Here is a 24,707-nt window from a genome sequence, read left to right as displayed (position 1 = left end):
ACAGGATCAGCGACTCCAGGAGCATCAGGCACAAAGCTCCTAGAAAGAGCATCGGCCTTCACATTCTTTGAACCTGGTAAATACGAGACAACAAAATCAAAGCGGGAGAAAAACAATGACCAGCGGGCCTGTCTCGGATTAAGGCGTTTAGCAGACTCGAGATACATCAGATTTTTGTGATCAGTCAAGACCACCACACGATGCTTAGCACCCTCGAGCCAATGACGCCACTCCTCAAATGCCCATTTCATGGCCAACAACTCCCGATTGCCCACATCATAATTTCGCTCGGCAGGCGAAAACTTCCTAGAGAAAAAGGCACAAGGTTTCATAACAGAGCAACCAGGGCCTCTCTGCGACAAAACGGCCCCTGCCCCAATCTCCGAAGCATCCACCTCAACCTGAAAGGGAAGTGAGACGTCAGGCTGGCACAAAACAGGCGCCGAAGTAAACCGGCGTTTCAACTCCTGGAAAGCCTCCACGGCAGCAGGAGCCCAGTTAGCTACATCGGAGCCCTTCTTGGTCATATCCGTCAAAGGTTTCACAATGCTAGAAAAATTAGCGATAAAACGACGGTAGAAGTTAGCGAAGCCCAAGAACTTCTGAAGACTCTTAACTGACGAGGGCTGAGTCCAATCAAGAATAGCTTGGACCTTGACTGGGTCCATCTCCACAGCAGAAGGGGAAAAAATGAACCCCAAAAAGGGAACCTTCTGTACACCAAAGAGACACTTTGAGCCCTTGACAAACAAAGAATTTTCACGCAAAATTTTAAAGACCAACCTGACCTGCTCCACATGCGAATCCCAATTATCAGAAAAAACCAAAATATCATCCAGATAAACAATCAAAAATTTATCCAGATACTTCCGGAAAATGTCATGCATGAAGGACTGAAAAACTGAAGGCGCATTGGAGAGCCCAAAAGGCATCACCAAGTACTCAAAATGACCTTCGGGCGTATTGAATGCGGTTTTCCATTCATCACCTTGCTTAATGCGCACAAGGTTGTACGCACCACGAAGGTCTATCTTGGTGAACCACTTGGCACCCTTAATCCGGGCAAACAAGTCAGACAACAGCGGTAAAGGATACTGAAATTTGACAGTGATCTTATTTAAAAGCCGATAATCAATACAAGGTCTCAAAGATCCGTCCTTTTTTGCCACAAAAAAGAATCCCGCACCAAGAGGGGAAGAAGACGGACGAATATGTCCTTTCTCCAGAGACTCCTTGATATATGAACGCATAGCGGTATGTTCAGGTACCGACAGATTAAACAGTCTTCCCTTAGGAAATTTACTGCCTGGGATCAAATCTATAGCACAGTCACAGTCCCTATGAGGAGGCAGTGCACTGGACTCAGACTCACTGAAGACATCCTGATAATCAGACAAATACTCCGGAACTTCCGAAGGCGTAGAAGAAGCAATAGACACAGGCAGGGAATCCCCATGAATACCACGACAGCCCCAACTTGAGACTGACATAGCCTTCCAGTCCAGGACTGGATTATGGGTCTGTAACCATGGCAGCCCTAAAACAACCAAATCATGCATTTTATGTAAAACCAGGAAACGTATCACCTCGCGGTGTTCAGGAGTCATGCACATGGTAACCTGTGTCCAATACTGCGGTTTATTTGCTGCCAATGGTGTAGCATCAATACCCCTAAGAGGAATAGGATTTTCTAATGGTTCAAGAGTAAAACCACAGCGCTTAGCAAATGAGAGATCCATGAGACTCAGGGCAGCACCTGAATCTACAAACGCCATGACAGGATAAGATGACAGTGAGCAAATCAAAGTTACAGACAGAATAAATTTAGGTTGCAAATTACCAACGGTGACAGGACTAACAACCTTAGCTATACGTTTAGAGCATGCTGAGATAACATGTGTAGAATCACCACAGTAGTAGCACAAGCCATTCCGGCGTCTATGAATTTTCCGCTCATTTCTAGTCAGGATTCTATCACATTGCATTAAATCAGGTGTCTGTTCAGACAACACCATGAGGGAATTTGCGGTTTTGCGCTCCCGCAACCGCCGGTCAATTTGAATAGCCAGTGCCATAGTGTCATTCAGACCTGTGGGAATGGGAAAACCCACCATAACATTCTTAATGGCTTCAGAAAGGCCATTTCTAAAATTAGCGGCCAGTGCACACTCGTTCCAATGTGTCAGCACGGACCATTTCCGAAATTTTTGGCAATACACTTCAGCCTCGTACTGCCCCTGAGACATAGCCAGCAAGGCCTTTTCTGCCTGAATCTCAAGATTGGGTTCCTCATAAAGTAAACCGAGCGCCAGAAAAAACGCATCAAGATCAGCCAATGCCGGATCTCCTGGCGCCAGCGAAAAAGCCCAATCCTGAGGGTCGCCCCGTAAGAACGAAATCACAATTTTTACTTGCTGAGCAGAATCTCCAGATGAACAGGGTCTCAGGGACAAAAACAATTTACAATTATTCACGAAATTCCTAAACTTAAACCTGTCTCCGGAAAACAGTTCAGGAATCGGTATTTTAGGTTCTGACCTAGGATTTCTGATAACATAGTCTTGTATGCCCTGCACACGAGTAGCCAGCTGGTCCACACTTGTAATCAAGGTCTGGACATTCATGTCTGCAGCAAGCATAGCCACTCTGAGGTAAAGGGGAAGAAGAGAAAAGAAAAAAAAAAAAAAACTCAGAATCTTCTTTCTTATAATCCCTCTTCTGCAATGCATTAAACATTTAATACTGGCCTGGCAAACTGTTTGTCCCCAATGGCGAGGGTCTCAGAGGAACGTGGAAGTCTGCAGAATACAAAAATCCAGCTCATAGGGCAGTGGTAACTGGGTTGACCATATATCTACTCCTAACGCCAACACTAGAAGTAGCCGGGGATCATTCCTACGTTGATTCTAGATGACACGCGCCAGCCGGAGAATCTAGCTACCCCTAGTAGAGGAAAACAAAGACCTTTCTTGCCTCCAGAGAAGGGGACCCCAAAGCTGGATAGAAGCCCCCCACAAATAATGACGGTGAGGTAAGAGGAAATGACAAACACAGAAATGAACCAGGTTTAGCACAGAGAGGCCCGCTTACTGATAGCAGAATAAAGAAAGGTAACTTATATGGTCAACAAAAACCCTATCAAAATCCACACTGGAAATTCAAGAACCCCCGAACCGTCTAACGGTCCGGGGGGAGAACACCAGCCCCCTAGAGCTTCCAGCAAAGGTCAGGATATAGATTTGGAACAAGCTGGACAAAAATACAAAACCAAAACAAATAGCAAAAAGCAAAAGGCAGACTTAGCTGATATAACTGGAACCAGGATCAGTAGACAAGAGCACAGCAGACTAGCTCTGATAACTACGTTGCCAGGCATTGAACTGAAGGTCCAGGGAGCTTATATAGCAACACCCCTAACTAACGACCCAGGTGCGGATAAAAGGAATGACAGAAAAACCAGAGTCAAAAAACTAGTAACCACTAGAGGGAGCAAAAAGCAAATTCACAACAATGAACTGCGCTAAGCTCAGTGAGTCCACAGCTGTTCACAGAGAAATTTCTTAAAGTGAATTGCGGTGAACTCACAGAGCTCAGTGCTGCACTGTGAGACTTTTTCTCACGGTGCTAGTGGTGATCTCACTGAGGTCTACACAGTTGATCCACCCAGCTCACAGCAAAGTGAGCTGGGAACTGCGGTAACCTTGATGATGTCAACCCCACAAATATTAACCTCGCTTGAGACCACCACAGGGCAAGTGGGAAAAGGCTCGCAAAGTGCCATAATTTGCGCATATAATAGATGCGCCTTTTCTGGGGCAGCTGCGGGCTGCTATTTTTAGGCTGGGGTTGCCTATATCCTCAAATTTATTGTGAAGCAGGACCAAAACCCCAAACATACAGCCAATATTATTGAGAATTATCTTCACTGTAATGAGGAACAAGGAGTCATGGAAGTGTTGTTTGGGATCATATGAAGAGAAAGATGGATATGTGCAATCCTACATCCACAGATCTGTGGTTCGTCCCCCTAGATGTTTGGAACAACCAAGTTTCCGAGTTCTTTCACAAACTGTCTATAAGTGTACCTAGAAAAGTTGATGCTGTTTTGAAGGCAAAGGGTGGTCACACCAAATATTGATTTGTTTTATATTTCTTCATTTCTCTTTTCTTCATTCACTTTGCATGTTGTTGATTGATAGAAAATAGTAAACTATTATGACTTCTAATTTTGAAAGCATTCTTGCCGCAGCACTTGTTCCACACCTGCCTAAAACTTTTGCACTGTCCTCTATGTATAAACCTACAATCTCAGTTTTTACATTCCATCTCCTGTATTTATATTTCTATTACATTTTTGTACCATTTAGCAGTAACATAACATTAGGACATAGGTTTCCAAGGCCTGCAACTGCATAAGGAAGGTGTAAGTCAAGTCTCTGGAAAGCTGTGCAGTGTCCCAGGCTCTTATCATTCTATGACCTTTCTTTTCCTGTATTTTCAACAGTTGGGATCCCCTGGTGAATGTCTCCATCATTATTACTATGAAAATGTGTGAAGTAGCAGCCAGAATAATTAGAGAATGCTGCAGAGGTCAGAGCAGTCACACAAGACCGCAAGCTAGTGTCGTGAGGATGTTAAAAAATTGAACCTCATTCCTGGTGATAGTGAGAATTTAACGCATCACAACTACAATATATTTTAGTCCTCCAAGTGCTAGAACATTAAGGCTGCCGTCACACTAGCAGGATTTGGTCAGTATTTTACATCAGTATGATCTCCGAGTATTTGTAACTGCTTGGAGATTTAGTTTTTGTCACCTCAGCTGAATGATTTACGGCTGCTAGCCAGGCTGAGTACATGTGGGGGTTGCCTGGTTGCTAGAGAATTCCCACATGTGTTCAGCCTGTCTAGCAGCCGTAAATCATTCAGCTGAGGTGACAAAAACTAAATCTCCGAGCACTTACAAATACTCGGAGATCACCCGAGCGTGCACGGGAAAACCCGAGCAACGAGTATACTCGCTCATCACTACTAACCTTTACAGCAAAAAATTATTGCAAATGTTGGTGAAAATCTGCACCTGCTCATAGGAGTTGTAGATTTAATTTTCAACAACTTAATAAAAGGCTTATTCTCACAATAACAGGTTATCCTTTGCCTGTAGGATAGAAATAACTTGCATGCTGATCCCTGCAGGTCCCACTGCTATGGCCCACAGTGATCATGAGCTGTACAAAGCCCTGTCTAGAATAGACCAGAGGTGCGTGTGCCCGACCTCTGTCCAATCATTATCTACGGCAACGAGTGGGCAATACCTTTTCTCAAAGGGCCACATGAAAACCTGGCACTGTTATAGAGAGATGAAAAACACTGTTCAATATTAATTCCCACATATGCTATCCTCCCCCATCCAAGTGGTTTATTATTTCAGTAACCATATTTGCAGCAGTCGTCATCCCTCAGATGCCATCCCACCCAACACCACTCCTCCTGCCGCCCTCAGCTTATGTTCACATCTCCTGGGCCTCCTAGTAGATTAGAAGTAGTGCACTACTCAGAATTCAGTGTTAAGAAGATCCTGTTAGGATGAACTTTTGCCTTATACTACAATGTATGGCTGTATAGGCCCTGTCAGCCTTAGTAAATCCATAATTATTTCTGTAGAAATCCTCCCTGAAGTTATATGCAAAATTAGTGGCAAGTGCCTTTAGGGTGTATCAAAGCACTTCTAGGTCTTTAACCTGCACTCCTTATTTACCCCTCAGCTCACATCAGGCAGCACTGGTGGAGAGTGATGAGCATGTAGACTGACAGGGCAAGTCCAGAAGCACACTGCATCACAAAATCATTTGTGCAAAGGGTCAAGTCCACACAGGTCTGGTGCACACTGCGTCCAAGCAGACTGCAATGTTGGCAACGCTGTACAGCCACTTAATTACGGCATCACAGTAGCTCAATGGTTAGCACTGTTGCTTTGGTTCAGGGTCCAGGGTTCAAATCCCACCAAGGCCAATACTGCAAGGAGCTTGTATGTCATCTCTGTGTTTGCGTGGGTTTCCTCCAGGTTCTCCGGTTTCCACCCACACTGCAAAGACATACAGATAGGGAATCTAGATTATCAGCCCCAATTGGGACAGTGATTCCAATGTCTGTAAATTGCTGTGTAATATGATGGCACTATATAAATAGGCACAATAATAATCTAACATCTGGCCTTTTTGCTGTCCATGTCTGGGGGCCAGATAGAGACACACAAAGAGCTGGATGTGGCCATAACTTGTCCAGGTCTGGTCTTTCGGACTGCCAGAAACAGACAAGTGCCAGAAATTTTTCTTGCCATTTTGGGAGTTAGGCCGGGGTCACACTTGCGCTAGTCTCTCGCCTCAATATCCGGCACTGCCGCCGGCACTCGGGACCGGAGTGTGCGGCTGCATGTATTTCTATGCAGCTGAACACTCTGGTCCTGAGTGCCAGTGGCAGTGCCAGGTTTTGAGGAGAGAGACTTGTGCGAGTTTCTCACATTGCACTCGCAAGTGTGACCCTGGCCTAACACTTTAAGTAGCTGAATAATCCTTTAAAGCTTCAGAATATTTGTTTGTAGTCTGTTACTATCATTGGCGGTCACAGACAGAAAAGGGCCCCTGTGCAGGAACAATATAGGGACCCTTTTCAGCCCAAGCGATCCTAAAAATGCAAAATTGCACCTGTTTTGGAGGTAGAAATGGGCCCCCTTAACTCTTGAGCCCCTGTGCCGTCGCACAGGTTGCACCAATGATATGTCCGCCCCTCGTTACTATGTAAAAGCATTTTCTTGCATGGAGAATGTAGACATAAAATGGAAGGAGAGTTTTTATCTAGTTTTGCAATGTTTGGAACAATACAGAAAGACAGGTAAATGACATTCCCTTAACTTGCAGATGTATTATTATTTGCAAAGATATTTTAGAAAATACAAATCACTTTTAGGAGATTATTTTTTTTTTTTACAATGGATAATATGTGTTTCTAACAAACTGGTCATTCCCCCAGGATTTTGTCAGGTTTTATGGGTTTTTTTTAACCCCTTTGCGTTATTCTGTTTCTTTCACAGGGTTATTTGAAGCAGTGCAGGAAGCGGAGAGACATGTTCAGTGATGAGCAGCTAAAGGTCATCTTCGGGAACATTGAGGACATCTACCGGTTCCAGATGGGTTTTGTTAGAGACCTCGAGAAGCAGTACAATAACGAGGAGCCACATCTCAGTGAAATAGGACCATGCTTTCTAGAACATGTAAGTGTAAATGGGCTGGGAAACATTAGGTCTTGTTAGGCTGCAATTTATAGTCAAGCTGCGCAGAACATCTAAAGTAGAATCTCATTGCAAACTTGGCCATAAAATGTATTAAGGTTCTTATGTGTTTTGAAGAAAGCGGCAATAGAAAGATGCAGGCAGCTGGCACTATGTTTCGATACTAGCTTAGTATTTTAATTTATAGTCATCGTTGCATTCACGGCTAATTTTGATGTTCTGAATTTCCATGTGAATTTTGATGATTATTCTTCACATTTCTCAACCTTTTTCGATTGTCCTGAAACACTTTCCATAAAGCAACATAACTTCACAAATAGCATGATTGTTTGTAATCTAACCTATGTTATTTAATCGGGTATAGATACATTCATGCACTAAATGACTAACTCACCTAATACTTCATGAAAAAAGCACGAGGTCTTTAGGACTGCTGTTCAGGTGCTTGAGGTCTCCATTTGGAAACTCTGTACCATCCATCACAGCTTAGTCATCCTATTACTTTCCTAGACAAAACACATTTATTTTTTCCAGAAGCAGTTGCATGAGAATAATATCCCAATTACTGAGACTGAGCTGTAAGTGAACGGTATTGTGGTTTCTTAGATGTAATAAACTCCTTACAATATTTCATCCCATCAGACCAAGAAAAAGAAAGAAGTTGTCGTCTCACCTTGTTCACAAACATTGCATAGCAGTTTGCCATGCCAATGTAGACCTAAAAGCAATAGTTAGCCAATATCCAAGAGTATAGTAAAATCAGTTGATATTTTATTTGAATCTCTTATAAAAGACAAGATGTCATCTCATTACGCGTTTCAGGCCATTCTGGACCTTATGCGGATTTTTTTCAGATTCAAATAAAGTTCCATATGACTTTACTATACTATTGGATGCCGCAATAAATTGGTTTTTGGTCATTAGCGCAAGAACACTCGAGACCCTTGGGGACTAACTAAGAACCCATATTCAGTTTTTTACATTTTTGTTTAGCCACAATAGATCGATGTATAGTGTTGGAAATGCGATCCATGTCTTTTTTCTTCAGTTGTAGCAAAACATAGATAAGAGAAGTGCATATTGTCTAGAGCTTGCTGAATATTTGGAATATGTGTGCCCCGCATAGCCAAATGTTCTGTACCCCTTGGACTTCCTTTATCTCATACTCCTCTATGTTTGTTTCATTGTCTCCTGGATTAGGAAATTGGATTTTTTGTTACATTCGAGGGCTCTTTGCACCATTTTCATCCCACAACACTATAGATATGTTTCCTACACTAGATTAATAGGTGCCCTAACATAGAAGTAAATGGTGGGTGTCAGTTGCAATCATATTCAAGGGCCCTTGGGGTCACTATTAGTGATGAGCGAATATACTCGTCACTCGAGATTTCCCGAGCACGCTCGGGTGTCCTCCGAGTATTTTTTAGTGCTCGGAGATTTAGTTTTTCTTGCTGCAGCTGAATAATTTACATCTGTTAGCCAGCATAAGTGCATGTGGGGGTTGCTTGGTTGCTAGGGAATCCCCACATGTTCTTATGCTGGCTAACATATGTAAATCATTCAGCTGCGGCGATGAAAACTAATTCTCCGAGAACTTAAAAACACTCGGGGGTCACCCGAGCGTGCTCGGGATATCTCGAGTTACGAGTATATTCGCTCATCACTACACTCTCTCGCACATCACTACCAAATTATTATGCACAAGGAGTTTAGGAGTGATAAGGTTAGAATTTTTTTGTTTGTCATTTAGACTCATTGATGGTGATGTGTGTCAGGGCTCTTTATATCACTGAAAGCAATTGCAGATACCTGTGCAAATTAGTTTGGCAGATGTGTCCAAATAAAGGCAAGACTACTTAAAAAGGCTGTTCCACATTATTAAGCAGCCTATATTTTTTGCCAAAATGGGAAAGAAAAAGGATGTGTCGGCTGCTGAGAAGCAACAAATTGTGGAGTATTTAGGTCAAGGCATGACTACAATCAACATTGCTAAGGACACTTTATCGTGATCATCGCACAATCAAGAAGTATGTAGCTGATTCCCAGCACACACGTGTGCGTGCTGATAAGGAAAAATTGAGGACTCTTTCCAACAGGCAATTGCGTAAGGTTAAAAGAGTAGCTGCAGAAGTGCCTTGTCATAGCAGCAGACAAGTTTTTGAAGCTGCTGGTGCCTCCAACGTCCCCAGAACAACAAGATGCAGGGTCCTTCAGAGGTTTGCAGCTGTGCGTAAGCCATCCTGTCGACCACCTCTATCCACTGCACACAAGCAGAAACGGCTCCAGTGGGCCAAACGACACAAGACTGACTTCCAAACTGTTTTGTTCACCGATGAGTGCCGTGCAACGCTCGATGGTCCAGATGGATGGAGTGGAGGATGGCTGGTTGATGGACACCCCATGAAAACACGGCTAAGGCGCCAACAAGGAGGAGGTGGAGTAATGTTTTGGGCTGGAATCATGGGGAGAGAGATTGTCGGCCCCTTTATGATCCCTGAAGGGGTAAAGATGAACTCCATAATCTATGTGGAGTTTCTAAAACAACACTTCCTGCCATGGTTCAAGAGGAAGAACCGTGCTTTCCGCAGCGAGATCATTTTCATGCAGGATAATGCACCGTCTCATGCTGCAAAAAACACATCTGCATCTCTGGCTGCTATGGGCATAAAAGAGGACAAACTTATGGTGTGGCCACCATCTTCCCCTGACCTCAACCCCATTGAGAACCTCTGGAGCATCATCAAAAGGAGTGTCTATGATGGCGGGAGGCAGTTCACATCTAAGCAACAGCTCTGGGAGGGTATTCTGTCCACATGCAAAACAATTGAAGCAGAAACCATCCAAAAACTGACAAATTCAATGGACGAGAGAGTTCAGAAGCTTCTTTCGAACAAGGGGTCCTATGTGCAAATGTAACATCACCTAGAATAAAGTTTTCACTTGAAAACTGTTTGATTTCATTTTGTAATAAGCTGATAATGCTTATAACTTCACAATTGACCATTTTTTTGTTCAAAATAAAAAAAAAGGTTGAAAACTCTGCTGTGCATAATAATTTGGAACATGCATTTTGAGTGTTTATTTTTTTTTAAAAAGATACTGTTTTCATAGGTAGTTTGTTCCAAAACATTGCAATTATACTAGAATAGTAGATGACTGGAAAATAACAATGACTGCAATTCAGATAGGTAATTTAGAGAAAATATAAGGAATTATTATTTGCATAATAATTTGGAACACAGTGTAGTCACTATCATTATTCACAATTATAAATCTGGTAATAACCTGCACAGACCCGTTTCTGGTTTTCTGGTTATAGCAGTCTTTAAATTAGCAATAGAACTGATTTCTTTTATGATATTTTAACCACTTTACGCTATTAGTAAAAAAAATTTTGCTTTAATTTTCTTATCTTTACATTCCAAAAGGCACAACTTTTTTTTGTCATCTATGTAGCTAAAACCAAATTTCATTTAATTTTTAATAGAATGAATAACGCAAAAAAAACTTTGTCAGGTAAACTGAAAAAAACAGTAATTCCTCCGTTTTTTTGTTTTATTTTTATGGCATTCAAAGTGTATTAAAACTGAGATCCACTTTATTCTGTGGGTCACTACATTTATGACAATTCCAAATTTTAAAAATATATATATATTGAAAAAATTCCCACATTTTTTTTTGTGTTGCAATAAACAGAAAGGCACAATTTAGACTTTTTCCATGTGAGGGTTTGTTTTTTTGCGACAAGCTATAGCTTTTGATGACTTTTTGATAACTTCTAATTTTGGGAGAAAGAGATCAACAAGCTGCATTTTTGCCATTTTTTTACATAGTTCTGACTTTTACATTTTTTCAAATTAGCAATATCAGTTGAGTTTATATTATTGATATTTTTACATGATAAATTTCAAGGGGGTGGGATGATTTAAACTTTCTTTTTTTTTACCTTTGAGTTACACTAGGAACTTAGACATTTGACAATTGAGACAATTCTCTGTTATAATTGATGAAACTTGTGCGACTTCACATGGGCCCAAGGGATTAGGGGGCCAACTTCTGCATCATAAGCCACAAGCAGCTTCCATCACAGACACATAAAGGATGCATTACGATGAACTATTGGACTGCAAAAGGCCCATTTACTGTTTTTGTACAGAGGCCCTCTTCTGTCTTTGCCTAGAACCTTTTATAATGTATTGCAGTGTATTGTCTTTTCTTCTTGTGGCAGGGCTAAATATAAGTACTAAGATGTCAACTGAAGACCCCACAATGCCATGACCACCCATCTTAGCTCCCAACTGTTGGAGTCAGGTGTCAGCCATATTACACAGCGCCATCTGCTACTTATGGAACAGCATCAGCTCCTCTATACAGCTCCCTCCCTCCCGTATACAGTAAATGTTGGGAAGGTTTTAAAGTGAAGCTATCATCAGAAAATGACCTATTCTTTAAATCAGCTTTTTGTTTTAATGTATTTTTTGCAATTTTTTGCCAATTTTTATTTTCCTTTTCACAATTTGCATTAAAAACGCAAAACAAATTTGGATTTTTACAATTTTCACACTGGTCACTGAGGCTTTTTCAGACACTAACTTCCTATTGTTTAAAGAAATAATGCATGTACATAGCCACAATGGTCAGACATCAACCCTATCTTTTTTATTAACCCCCATCACGACATGAGCTGTACATATATGGTGCATGTCGAGATTCCCCCTTTGATGTGGGCTCCTGCACTGATCCCACATCTTTGCTGGTACATGTCAGCTGATTTGAACAGCTGACATGTGCCCCTAACAGCCGCGGGTGGAATTGCGATCCACCCGTGTCTGTTAACCTGATAAATGCAGCTGTCAACCTCTGACATTTAACATAAGCCCACCCATTGACCCCCATGTCACATGACCGCGGGTCACTGATGGGTTGGCATGACAACCCGGGGTCTGCAGAAGACGCCTGGGATTGTCATAGCCGAATAGCTATGAGCGCCGCCCAGCGGTCGGCACTCATAGCAAGAGAGCATTTCTGCTACAGAGAGCAGGGCTAAAGTCCTGCTGTGTGTAGCACGAGCAATCGGATGATTGCAGCTTTTTGTCTCCCATGGAGACTATTGAAGCCAGTGTAAAGTAAGAAAAAAGAGCCATCACTTTTTATTTTTCTGTCAATATGGCCATGTGAGGGCTTGTCTTTTGCGGGAAGAGTTGAACTTTTGAATGACATGATTAGTTTTACCAAATTGTGTACTGGAAACTGAGATTGACAGCAGCATTTAACATGTTAACAGTCGCGGATGGATCGCGATTCCACCCACGCCTGCTAGGGGCACATGTCAGCTGATCAGATCAGCTGTCATGTGTCGGAAAAGGTGTGGGCTCATTGCCGGAGCCCACACCAAACTGGGGGAGGCACCCAATAATGGACACTGCACGTCATTGGGTGTTAAGGGGTTAATGCAATGGTTTCATAAGACAAATGAAAGGTAAATACAGCAATATTTTAAAATTCTATATGGACATTACTCACTGGTGGTTTGGCCCACACATCATCTAGTTCTGGCTGCTGAGTCCCCAATAAGAAAAGGTTGAGAGCCCCTGGTCTAGAAGGTCCCGTGTCCTAGAATGCTGTAGAGTATTTAAATGTATTGATATTTTTGGGCTACTAGTTAATTGAGATTTTTTTATCACATTTTTCACCAGCCATTCCAGTAATGAAATCTTCAATTGAATAGCAGAAAATTTGTGGAAGAATGTTAACCCTGGTAGTAAATGGGTTAAAGATCCACGCAGGTTTTGCTGTTGCTGGAAATGGCTTTGAGTCTGCTTTCTTGACACTGCCTAAATGACAGCAGCTGAGCAGTAAAATGCGCCGGCCCAGCGTGTAGAATGAACATTACACTTCAGTTGACTAAATGCCCGAGGGTTTCAGCCTAGTTTAGCGTCCTGTTACATAAGCCACACAGGTCTGGCCTTCATCATCTGTGAATATGTCAGGGAACGTCAAGAAAATTATAATTCCCCCCTTTTTAGATTTTTATCTGCAATGAATAGACCACTATTATGTAAGAGCCTTTTGGGCACAGTCCTGTTTTACCAATGCAGTCTGCATTCTCTGGTATGACAATTCATTTTTATGCACATGTGTTTTCCCTGCTTCAACTCATGTTCACATGACGTGGTTTATGTCAGGACCACAGTGCAGGTTGACGACCACACACATAGAGATTGCCTTGCTAATGCATAGTTTGGAATCTTTTTCTTTAGAGGTGGATTCCAAGTGTCAGATTTTGTTAGCGAAATGTATATGATTGAATATCAGTTCCACTAATTTGAATTATGTTGTTTTAGGAGCAAAGAAATGCATTTTAGCATTTTTCTACTGCCATCAACGGAACAGTCAGAAATTTCAATAACACAATATTTTCTTATTTGAACTTCTTCCGAAATATCTGATTTGAACAGACTTTCTAGAGAGAGGGGACAGTCACCTGCATGATTTAAATATCTTTAAATAAGTATACCCAAGAGGGACATAATGGCATATTCACTGATCTGGTCTATGGGGTCCAACATCTGGGTTACCGATTTCAACACTGGCAAATTAGAGTCTTTCATTCCCATTATATGCATTCAGTGTATATGTATTCAGTCTCTATGGTAGTCCGTAGGAGATAAGCTACCAGTCTAGTGAGTAAGCACACTATTTCCAAATCTTTCATCAACTTTCATGGAAAGTAACCCCACTGTTTTACATGAATATGATAGATTTATTGTTTGCTTGGTTTAAACCCAATGGATATATTGGATATTTCATTAAAGCTCTTTATGACAAAACCCCCATTAAGTAAACCACATAGTAGTAATATTACCTGTATTTTCCACCACTGAGCATGTGCGTCTGAGAGCGCATCAGGTGCGATGACGTCACTACATGGCGAATGCTGCATGGAGACAAGTACACAGCGCAAACCAGAATTTTTTTTTTTGTCCACACTCTTTGGGGGGTTGAGTGATGACATCATATTTTGCAAGGGGCTGTATGGCTATATAGGTACAATATATTACGTGAGGGTCTGTGTAGGGGCATCATACTGCATGGGGGGCTGTTTGGGACATCATTACTGTGTGAGGGACCCTCTGAGGACATCATTCTGTTTGAGGGGCTGTGGAAGTACATCACATTGTTTAAGAGGGCTGTGTGGGGAAATCATTGTTTGGGCGGCTATGGGGTCATCATATTGTGTTGGTAGCTGTTGATCAAGGTACATCATACTGTTTAAGAGGACTGTGTAGGAGTTTTGTTGGGTCGTCATGCTGCATGTGGGCTGTATACATCATTACTTTGTGGGGGGCTGTTTGGGGACATCATACTGTGTAGGGACATCATTACTTTTTGGGGGTCTCTGTGGGAACATCATACTGTGTGGAAGGTTTTTTGTGGGCATCATACTGTTTGAGGGGCTCTGTAAAGCCATCATAGTGTTTAAGAGACCGCTGTGTGGAAATTACGGGGGGGACTATGGGGGCATCATATTTTGCTGGGAGCTGTTGATCAAGGTACATGGATTGAATAACAGGAGCAGTATGATTTCTAAACATTATAAAAAGAAGTAAATTGTATGGTTTTGATTAGCTTCTACTGGTAAGAATACATACCCATCATCGATCAGACCCATCGTAACATGTATTAGCAGTAGCTAGCAGCAAGTCAATATAAATAAGTCTGCTTAAAGTGATAAAAATAAATACAAAAAACAATGAGGAGAATTAAGTTTGGCCTGTTGGTTCTGCCTTCCTCAACAGGCAGGGTCTCTCATTTCGCCCCTTGGGAAAATTAATTGTCCACCCCTGTTCTATACAAAACTGAACTGCCAAAAATGGACACAAAATCGATGGCTTTGCTAAAACATACTGGTGGCCAACATTAGCATTGTCCTGCATATTCTAGCAATTATTATGGACCCCATGTTACATAAATTTTCTTGTGGCTTAATTATAATATACATGACCTACAAAACCTCAGTTCAGTATTTTAAGTTCACGTTTCAATCATCTTGATATTACTTTACAGTTATTTTCTTGTTAGTGTGCCACAGAAAGATAACACCTCCTCTAACGTCTAGTGGAAACTTATGCAGAATATATTTAGATTGGTTGAATGATCTCTCTGTATTTACCTTCTATTATGGTTCCTCTGAAGTCACTTATTGAACACTAGTTTAAAGACAAGATAAAGGCTCTGATTCATCATTTGTGTTTTTTAAGTGACGTCTCTTTTTAGTCTTGTGGTATGCATTGACATTTTTTGTGCCGAATACTTCTAGCGTACATGAGTTGATACATTCTGTCAAAAAATCAAAGATGCTTTTTTTCGTTTTTTGCCCTTTTTAGAGCAAAAAGTCGCATAGTCCTATAAAATGTCTTCAATTGCTCAAAATTAATATGATATATATTTTCTACTCCACTAAGGTAATGTTGTAATATTTTGATAATTCTCTCGTGATAAGTTATGCTAAAACATCTGGATAAGCAAGATAACAGCCACATTGTCAAATAAAATAAACAAACAAATGAAAACCAAATAAAGTTAAATTAAAAAAGGCCCAAATTAAATAGCGAATAAGGCACAGTTATAAAAGTCAATATTAGAACCATATTTACTATAGAAAAAAAGGTTCAAAAACTATGATGAATCAATACCAAGATTATCTCTGATGAAGCATTGGTGAAACGTGCGCCGGATGTTTGGTGGGTGAGCCTCATCATGTCCGTATTCCTGTATGCACTATTTGCACTTTGTGATCTAACGTTTTGGTGAGTTATCTTTGCTGTCACTCTAATCTGTACCATGATATTACTTTTATGTTTTAAAGGGAATCTGTCACCTCAATTTTGCCCTATAAGCTGCAGCCACCGCCATCAGGGGATTATCTACAGCATTCTGTAATGCTGTAGATAAGCCCCCAATGAAACCTGAAAGAGAAAAAAAAAGTTAGATTATACTCACCCAGGGGCGGACCCATTCGGTCTGGTCCGATGGGCGTCGCGGTCCGGGTCCGGCGCCTCCCATCTTCATACGATGACGTCCTCTTCTTGTCTTCCTGCCACGGCTCCTGCGCAAGCGTAATTCTCTGCCCTGTTGAGGGCAGAGCAAAGTACTGCAGTGCACAGGCATCGGGAAAGGTCAGAGGCCCAGCACCTGCGCACTGCAGTACTTTGCTCTGCCCGCAACAGGGAAAACAGTACGCCTGCACGGGAGCCGCGGCAGGAAGCAAAGAAGAGGACGTCATTTTATGAAGATGGGAGGTGCCAGACCCGGACCGCGACACCCATTGGACCCGAACAGAACCGGGACCGCCCCTGGGTGAGTATAAATCTAACATGTTTTTCTTATCTTTCAAGATACATCAGGGGCTTATCTACAGCATTACAGCATTGCTGTAGATAAGCCCCTGATGGCGGTGGCCTCAGTTTATAGGGCAAAATTGAGGTGACAGCTTCCCTTTAATTAGTCTCTTTTTTACCTATCAATTATGTGATCTGTATGTTTATTACCTACATACCTAAATTAATTTGTTTTTACTCATTAGTCATATGATATGCATACATATCCATATATCATTCGTGCATTGATTCATTTCTGTAGTGATTGGACATTACTTTGTGGTGTGCCTTTATTTTGGGCGGAATTTTTCCTTTTTGGCTCACCCACCATTTATTTACTGTATGTGTCTGGTATGTTGGTTATATTCTTGTCTTTTCAACTATGTAACAAATATATATTTTTTAGTATTTGTATTTTCTTTATACATGGTACATTTTTATGTCGTATCGGTTTTCTTTTCTCTGTTCGATATCCACCATCAAGGTGTTTGAAGTAGGTGTAGGCAATAAGTGAAAAAGGACTAAAATGAGAAAAGGACCATAAGTTCTTAATGAGGGCTTTTTATGCCTCATTTTTCTTTCTGATTAGACAGGTTGCATATTCTGCCAGAAGATACAAGCATTTAGGGACCGGACAGGTCAAAGCATTTGCATTTAATCAATGTGCCTCATTATGAGGTATTAGCCAAAGGAGGAGAGATGGATCATTCTCCGTAATATCATTAGAAAACTCAGCTATTCTGCTATTAACTAGTGACCCTTGTGTGTCTCCTATTCCCATTTATTTGTCTAGATGATTGAAGTTTTCTATACATTGAAGGACAGACGTGTGAACACGTAACCTTGCTTCTCCACGTGTATATACATGGAAAACATGTTAAATGTAATTGGACTTGCGTAAAGATTACATTAACGCTAGAATTTCCTAACTTTCTACTTTTCATTTGTCCTTGAAAAAGTAATTACTTGCTATTTCACACATTGCAATTAAAATAATAATGGCCATAACAAGACAAATCCCATTCATTTGCATACTAATTTAAAAAGGAACTTGTTTTGTTATCTATTTGCATCTGTTTATCAGAATTCACTTGCTTGGAAGGATGGCACTGTTAAAACTTGTTAAACTAATTCATTTTTTTATTGTGGATTTCCTTTAGCATTGTTACAGTCTTATTCTCTAGATTTTCATAAAATTATATTGCACTCAATATTTCATAGCCGGTGAGGAAGTGGAGACATGGGGTTATGTTTGTCTGTTTCCTCACATTGGAGAGCAAACCACAACATTTAAAGGCATATTCTTTGGTTATTACATTTCTTTAGTTAGACAGCATGATAATAAGCAAGTTTGCAATGGACTTGCTTTAGTTATCTGCTGTTGTTCTGCTATGAGACCTTTTGTTTTATATAAGGTGCAGCTTGTTACCAAGGATCCCGACCCCCAGAGTCTGGTCAAGTATGCACAGTAGATACATTCCAAGCTGAGGAGTTAACTCCTGAGATCCCAGCCATCTCTCTCCAGCCCTTTGATTTCTGTACAGCAGTTAGCTGCTCACATCCCTCATTCTACCTGTGAGCTCCTGAGCTGTTATTAATCTTGTAATTTCACCAGCCCCCATAATTTACATTTTCCAGAGCAGTCCTCCTAATTAATGCTGCTTCTTCAAAGGCCATGTTATTCATATATGCAAAAATAATGATAACATTGTAAACTTCAATGCAAGCACTGACAGGTAATGTGTGACAGTAGCATGATCAGCAAAGCAGAAGTAACCTGACCAGAACTGTCACTCAAGGAATGGTTACCCCCCAGCAACCAGGAAGTAAGGAGACTGCAGAGCTGTTTTTGCTCAAGACACAAATCAAGAGTAAACCCTTAAAGGGAACCTGTCACCCCCCAAAATCGATGGTGAGGTAAGCTCACCATCATCAGGGGCTTATCTGCAGTATTCTGTAATGCTGTAGATAAGCCGCCGATGTTTCTTGAAAGAGGAGAAAAAGACGTTAGATTATACTCACCCAGGGGCGGTCCCGCTACGATGAGCGTCTCAGGTCTGGTACAGCGCCTCCCATCTTCATTCCATGATGTCCTCTTCTGGTCTTCATGCCGCGGCTCCGGCGCAGGCGTACTTTGTCTGCCCTGTTGAGGGCAGAGCAAAGTACTGCAGTGCGCAGGAGCCGGAAAGGTCAGAGAGGCCCGGTGCCTGCGCACTGCAGTACTTTGCTCTGCCCTCAACAGGGCAGACAAAGTACGCCTGCGCTGGAGCCACGGCGTGAAGACCAGAAGAGGATGTCATAGAATGAAGATAGGAGGTGCTGGAGCGGACCTGAGATGCCCATTTGACCAGACCGCAGCGGGACCGCCCCTGGGTGAGTATAATCTAACCTCTTTTTCTCCTCTTTCAGGTAACATCGGGGGCTTATCTACAGCATTACAGAATGCTGTAGATAAGCCCCTGATGACGGTGAGCTTACCTCACCATCAATTTTGGGGGTGACAGGTTCCCTTTAAGGCCTTGGGACCCAGATCACTTTCAGTCTGACCCTGTTTGAATCCAGTAATAAACCATCAGAAAATAATACCCATATCTTTTTGAAAGACAGAATGCAGAAGTGATTTTTCCTTTTAATATATGGGTATCTGAACATATAAAAAGGCAAAGATTGGATGAAAGAAGGAGTGGTAGTGCTACAACAGATTCAACAAGACGTTTACATCATAAGTCTGGCAAAAAACATGTTTGCACTTTCTTATTTATTTAATTTTCATTTTTCTCCCACAGCAAGATGGGTTCTGGATTTACTCAGAGTACTGCAATAATCACTTGGATGCCTGTATGGAGCTCTCCAAGCTGATGAAGGACGGCAGGTACCAGCATTTCTTTGAAGCGTGCCGACTACTGCAGCAAATGATTGACATTGCTATTGATGGGTTCCTTCTGACACCGGTGCAGAAGATCTGCAAGTACCCACTTCAGCTGGCTGAGCTTCTGAAATACACAGCACAGGACCACAGGTATTACTCCAGAGCAGATTACATCTGTGTGATAGCCTTAGAGGAATTCGACCACCTTTACAAATCGTTTTCTAAGTACATAAAGGAATTTCTTAGGCAGGCATTTTTTTTATATCCATTGCAAATGAAAAAGTTCCTTTTAAGCACAGGAGCAATCTCAAAATAAAATGAGCAATGTCGAGTCATCAACGTAGATTATTTTTTAGCAGAATTTAACAAATGTGTAAAATGAAAAATGGAAGTGCTATTTTTTGAACAATTGTCATCAAATTTCTGTGGGGGAAATGTATCATGAAAGTAGGCGATTTTTTAGATCAGTTATGTCTCTTGATTGCATAGCCTTTATTTGCGACAATGTTTACTAAACTTGATAAATCCTTAAATATAACATTTCTGATTAAAACTGTTTCTTAAAATTTTACACCTCTTTCATTAGTGCCAGAATGATCACTTTTTTGTGACTTTTTCAACAGTCACAATTCATAAATCTGACTTAAACTTGTCTGCCTAACAACCATTCCAATTTTCCTATCTTGCAACAAGTCCAGTATAAAATCCCTAATAGGCTGAAAATTTTGTGTAAAAATGGTTTGTGACAACATTTTCAAATTTTTGAAGCAAGAAAAGTGGCACAAAGAAATTATTAAATTCCCCATTTTGGCTTTTGTTTTCCTGAATTAAATATATATTTCTTAAGTTAGTCATACACTTGAGATAACAGTCGGCACAACGTTTATTCCACTTGACCTGACAGCTATCACTCCCGACTCCATCTTAGAAAGAGCTCTTGGCTTGGTCAACCGCTCATGTTTTTTTATGGGAAAAGAGGAGAAAACCGCTGCAAGACACCACTGGCAGTGACTTATGTTTTCTGAAAGCAAATGGATCATCTGTCAGGAAAGGATTGAGAAGCCCCCATTGACATCAGATGGTTGGCGTTTTTTGGCTGACATTCATCTAAAGTTTGAGGTGTATGGGGGATTTTAATCAATATAGCTCCTTGTGCATATTTTGTCCCAGTCTCTTAAAGTACAAAGGCAGAATGTGTATAATCTGAAATGCTGACATGGCATGTGACTTCACATTTACTGTGAAATATCAGTAAACGTATTTGTCAAAGCCACCTCAAAACAGATCAAAACGTCCTACTACTGTAGCAAGACAATACATATTAGATTCTCAATGTTTTCATGTTCTATCCATTAAAGAAGCCCTCCTCTCATCAAAGTTTTTATCCTCTTAATATATTGCAATCACCATATTATATAGCACTGTGTACTTGCAATTGCTCATTTTGCCTTTCTACCCAGATAATTCTTATCTTTTCTCTAATCTATGTAGCAACAGGAAGTCTCATCCCTGCATTTATCATTCCCCTCTTCACCTCCTCACCCAGTTGGTGCCTCCTCCCCCTATCAAGGACTTTTGCAGTGATTTATGGCTCATAAATGGAAAATTAACCTCCTATTTCTACATAGAGCTTAGAAAGATTCAGCTCGTCAGTTTTTAACCCGTTTACCCCCAAGGGTGGTTTGCACGTTAATGACCAGGCCAATTTTTACAATTCTGACCACTGTCCCTTTATGAGGTTATAACTCTGGAACACTTCATCGGATCCCGGTGATTCTGACACTGTTTTCTCATGACATATTGTACTGCATGATAGTGGTACAATTTCTTTGATATTACCTGTGTTTATTTGTGAAAAAAAAGGAAATTTGGCGAACATTTTGAAAATTTCACAATTTTCCAACTTTGAATTTTTATACAATTAAATCACAGTGATATATCACACAAATGCTTAATAAGTAAAATTTTCCACATGTCTACTTTACATCAGCACAATTTTGGAACCAACATTTTTTTTTGTTAGGGAGTTATAAGGGTTAAAAGTTGACCAGCAATTTCTCATTTTTACAACACCATTTTTTTAGGGACCACATCTCATTTGAAGACATTTTGAGGGGTCTATATGATAGAAAATAACCAAGTGTGACACCATTCTAAAAACTGCACCCCTCAAGGTGCTCAAAACCACATTCAAGAAGTTTATTAACCCTTCAGGTGTTTCACAGGAATTTTTGAAATGTTTAAATAAAAATGAACATTTAACTTTTTTTCACAAAAAATTTACTTCAGCTCTAATTTGTTTTATTTTACCAAGGGTAACAGGAGAAAATGGACCACAAAAGTTGTTGTACAATCTGTCCTGAGTATGCCGATACCCCATATGTGGGGGTAAACCACTGTTTGGGCGCATGGCAGAGCTCGGAAGTGAAGGAGCGCCATTTGACTTCTCAATGCAAAATTGACTGGAATTGAGGTGGGACGCCATGTTGCGTTTGGAGAGCCCCTTATGTGCCTAAACATTGAAACCCCCCCACAAGTGACACCATTTTGGAAAGTAGACCCCTAAGGAACTTATCTAGATGTGTGGTGAGCACTTTGACCCATTAAGCGATTTACAGAAGTTTATAATGCAGAGCCATAAAAATAAAAAATCATATTTTTTCACAAAAATGATCTTTTTGCCCCCAATTTTTTATTTTCCCAAGGGTAAGAGAAGAAATTGGACCCCAAAAGTTGTTGTACAATTTGTCCTGAGTACGCTGATACCCCACATGTGGGGGGGAACCACCGTTTGAGCGCATGGTAGAGCTCGGAAGAGAAGGAGCATCATTTGGAATGTAGACTTAGATGGATTGGTCTGCAGGCGTCACATTGCGTTAGCAGAGCCCCTAATGTACCTAAACAGTAGAAACCCCACACAAGTGACCCCATATTGGAAACTAGACCCCCAAGGAACTTATCTAGATGTGTTGTGAGTACTTTGAACCCCCAAGTGTTACACTACAGTTTATAGCGCAGAGCCGTGAAAATAAAAAATCCTTTTTTTTCCACAAAAATTATTTTTTAGCCCCCAGTTTTGTATTTTCCCAAGGGTAACAGGAGAAATTGGACCCCAAAAGTTGTTTTCCAATGTGTCCTAAGTACGCTGATACCCCATATGTTGGGGTAAACCCTTGTTTGGGTGCATGGGAGAGCTCGGAAGGGAAGGAGCACTGTTTTACTTTTTCAACGCAGAATTGGCTGGAATTGAGATCGGACGCCATGTCGCGTTTGGAGAGCCCCTGATGTGCCTAAACAGTGGAAACCCCCAATTATAGCTGAAACCCTAATCCAAACACATCCCTAATCCCAATGGTAACCCTAACCACACCCCTAACCCTGACACACCCCTAACCCTAATCCCAACCCTATTCCCAACCGTAAATATAATCCAAACCCTAACCCTAACTTTACCCCAACCCTAACCCTAACTTTAGCCCCAACCCTTACTGTAGCCATAACCCTAGCCCCAACCCTAACCCTAGCCCTAACCCTAGCCCTAATCCTAGCACTAACCCTTGCCCTAACCCTAACCCTAACCCTTGCCCTAACCCTAACCCTAAACCTAGCCCTAACCCTAACCCTAGCCCTAACCCTAATGGGAAATGGAAATAAATACATTTTTTTAATTTTTTAACTTTTGGCTAACTAAAGGGGTGATGAAGGGGGGTTTGATTTACTTTTATAGTGGGTTTTTTAGCGGATTTTTATGATTGGCAGCCGTCACACACTGAAAGACGCATTTTATTGCAAAAAATATTTTTTGCGTTACCACATTTTGAGAGCTATAATTTTTCCATATTTTGGTCCATAGAGTCATGTTAGATCTTGTTTTTTGCAGGATGAGTTGACTTTTTTATTGATAACATTTTCGGGCGCTTGACATTTTTTGATCGCTTTTTATTCCGATTTTTGTGAGGCAGAATGACCAAAAACCAGCTATTCATGAATTTCTTTTGGGGGAGGCGTTTAAACCATTCCGCGTTTGGTAAAATGGATAAAGCAGTTTTATTCTTCGGGTCAGTACGATTATAGCGATACCTCATTTATATCATTTTTTTATGTTTTGGCGCTTTTATACGATAAAAACTATTTTATAGAAAAAATAATTATTTTTGCATCGCTTTATTCTGAGGACTAGAACTTTTTTATTTTTTCTTTGATGATGCTGTATGGTGGCTCGTTTTTTGCAGGACAAGATGAAGTTTTCAGCGGTACCATGGTTATTTATATCCGTCTTTTTGATCGCGTGTTATTCCACTTTTTGTTTGGCGGTATGATAATAAAGCGTTTTTTGCCTCTTTTTTTTTACGGTGTTCACTGAAGGGTTAACTAGTGGGACAGTTTTATAGGTCGGGTCGTTTCGGACGCGGCGATACTAAATATGTGTACTTTTATTGTTTTTTTTATTTAGATAAAGAAATGTATTTATAAGAACAATATTTTTTTGGGGGGGGGGAATTTTTTTTGGGCATTTTTAAAAAATTTTTTTTACACATGTGAATATTTTTTTTTTACACTATAACATTGCCCCAGGGGGGGCATCATGTTATAGTGTAAGATCGCTGATCTCACACTTTGCTGTGCACTGTGTCAGATCGGCTATCTGACGTGCACAGCTCCAGGCTTCCAGGCGCCTGCTCTGAGCAGGCGCTGTGAAGCCACCTCCCTGCAGGACCCGGATGCCGCGGCCATTTTGGATCCGGGCCTGCTGCAGGGAGGAGGAGGTAAGAGACCCTCGGAGCAACGCGATCACATCGCGTTGCTCCGGGGGTCTCAGGGAAGCCTGCAGGGAGCCCCCTCGCTGCGCGATGCTTCCCTATACCGCCAGAACACTGCGATCATGTTTGATCGCAGTGTGCCGGGGGTTAATGTGCCAGGGGCGGTCCGTGACAGCTCCTGGCACATAGTGCCGGTTGTCAGCTGTGATAGTCAGCTGACACCCGGCCGCAATCGGCCGCGCTCCCCCCGTGAGCGCGGCCGATCGCATATGACGTACTATCCCGTCGGTGGTCATACGGGCCCACCCCACCTCGACGGGATAGTACGTCCAATGTCAGAAAGGGGTTAATCACGTGATCTTACAGGCCTAATGGAAAGCGAAGAATTTTCTGGGTAGAAATGCAAA

General features: G+C 41.3%; 1 protein-coding gene across 2 annotated transcripts in view; it reads left to right on the top strand.

Moving 5' to 3' along the window:
- The window catches only part of ARHGEF9 (Cdc42 guanine nucleotide exchange factor 9), a 423,137-nt gene that overhangs the window by 345,135 nt on the left and 53,295 nt on the right, over positions 1 to 24,707 (top strand). For both annotated transcript variants that reach the window (XM_077285097.1, XM_077285099.1), the window contains 2 exons: positions 7,091 to 7,270; positions 19,458 to 19,690. In XM_077285097.1, the coding sequence (XP_077141212.1) occupies positions 7,091 to 7,270; positions 19,458 to 19,690 (413 nt within the window). The remainder of the gene's footprint in view (positions 1 to 7,090; positions 7,271 to 19,457; positions 19,691 to 24,707) is intronic.

Source organism: Ranitomeya variabilis, chromosome 2, assembly GCF_051348905.1.
Source record: "Ranitomeya variabilis isolate aRanVar5 chromosome 2, aRanVar5.hap1, whole genome shotgun sequence".
NCBI classification, from domain to species: Eukaryota; Metazoa; Chordata; class Amphibia; order Anura; family Dendrobatidae; genus Ranitomeya; species Ranitomeya variabilis.
The sequence above is the reverse complement of the archived record's forward strand: the minus strand, read 5'-3'. Positions and strand labels throughout refer to the sequence as shown.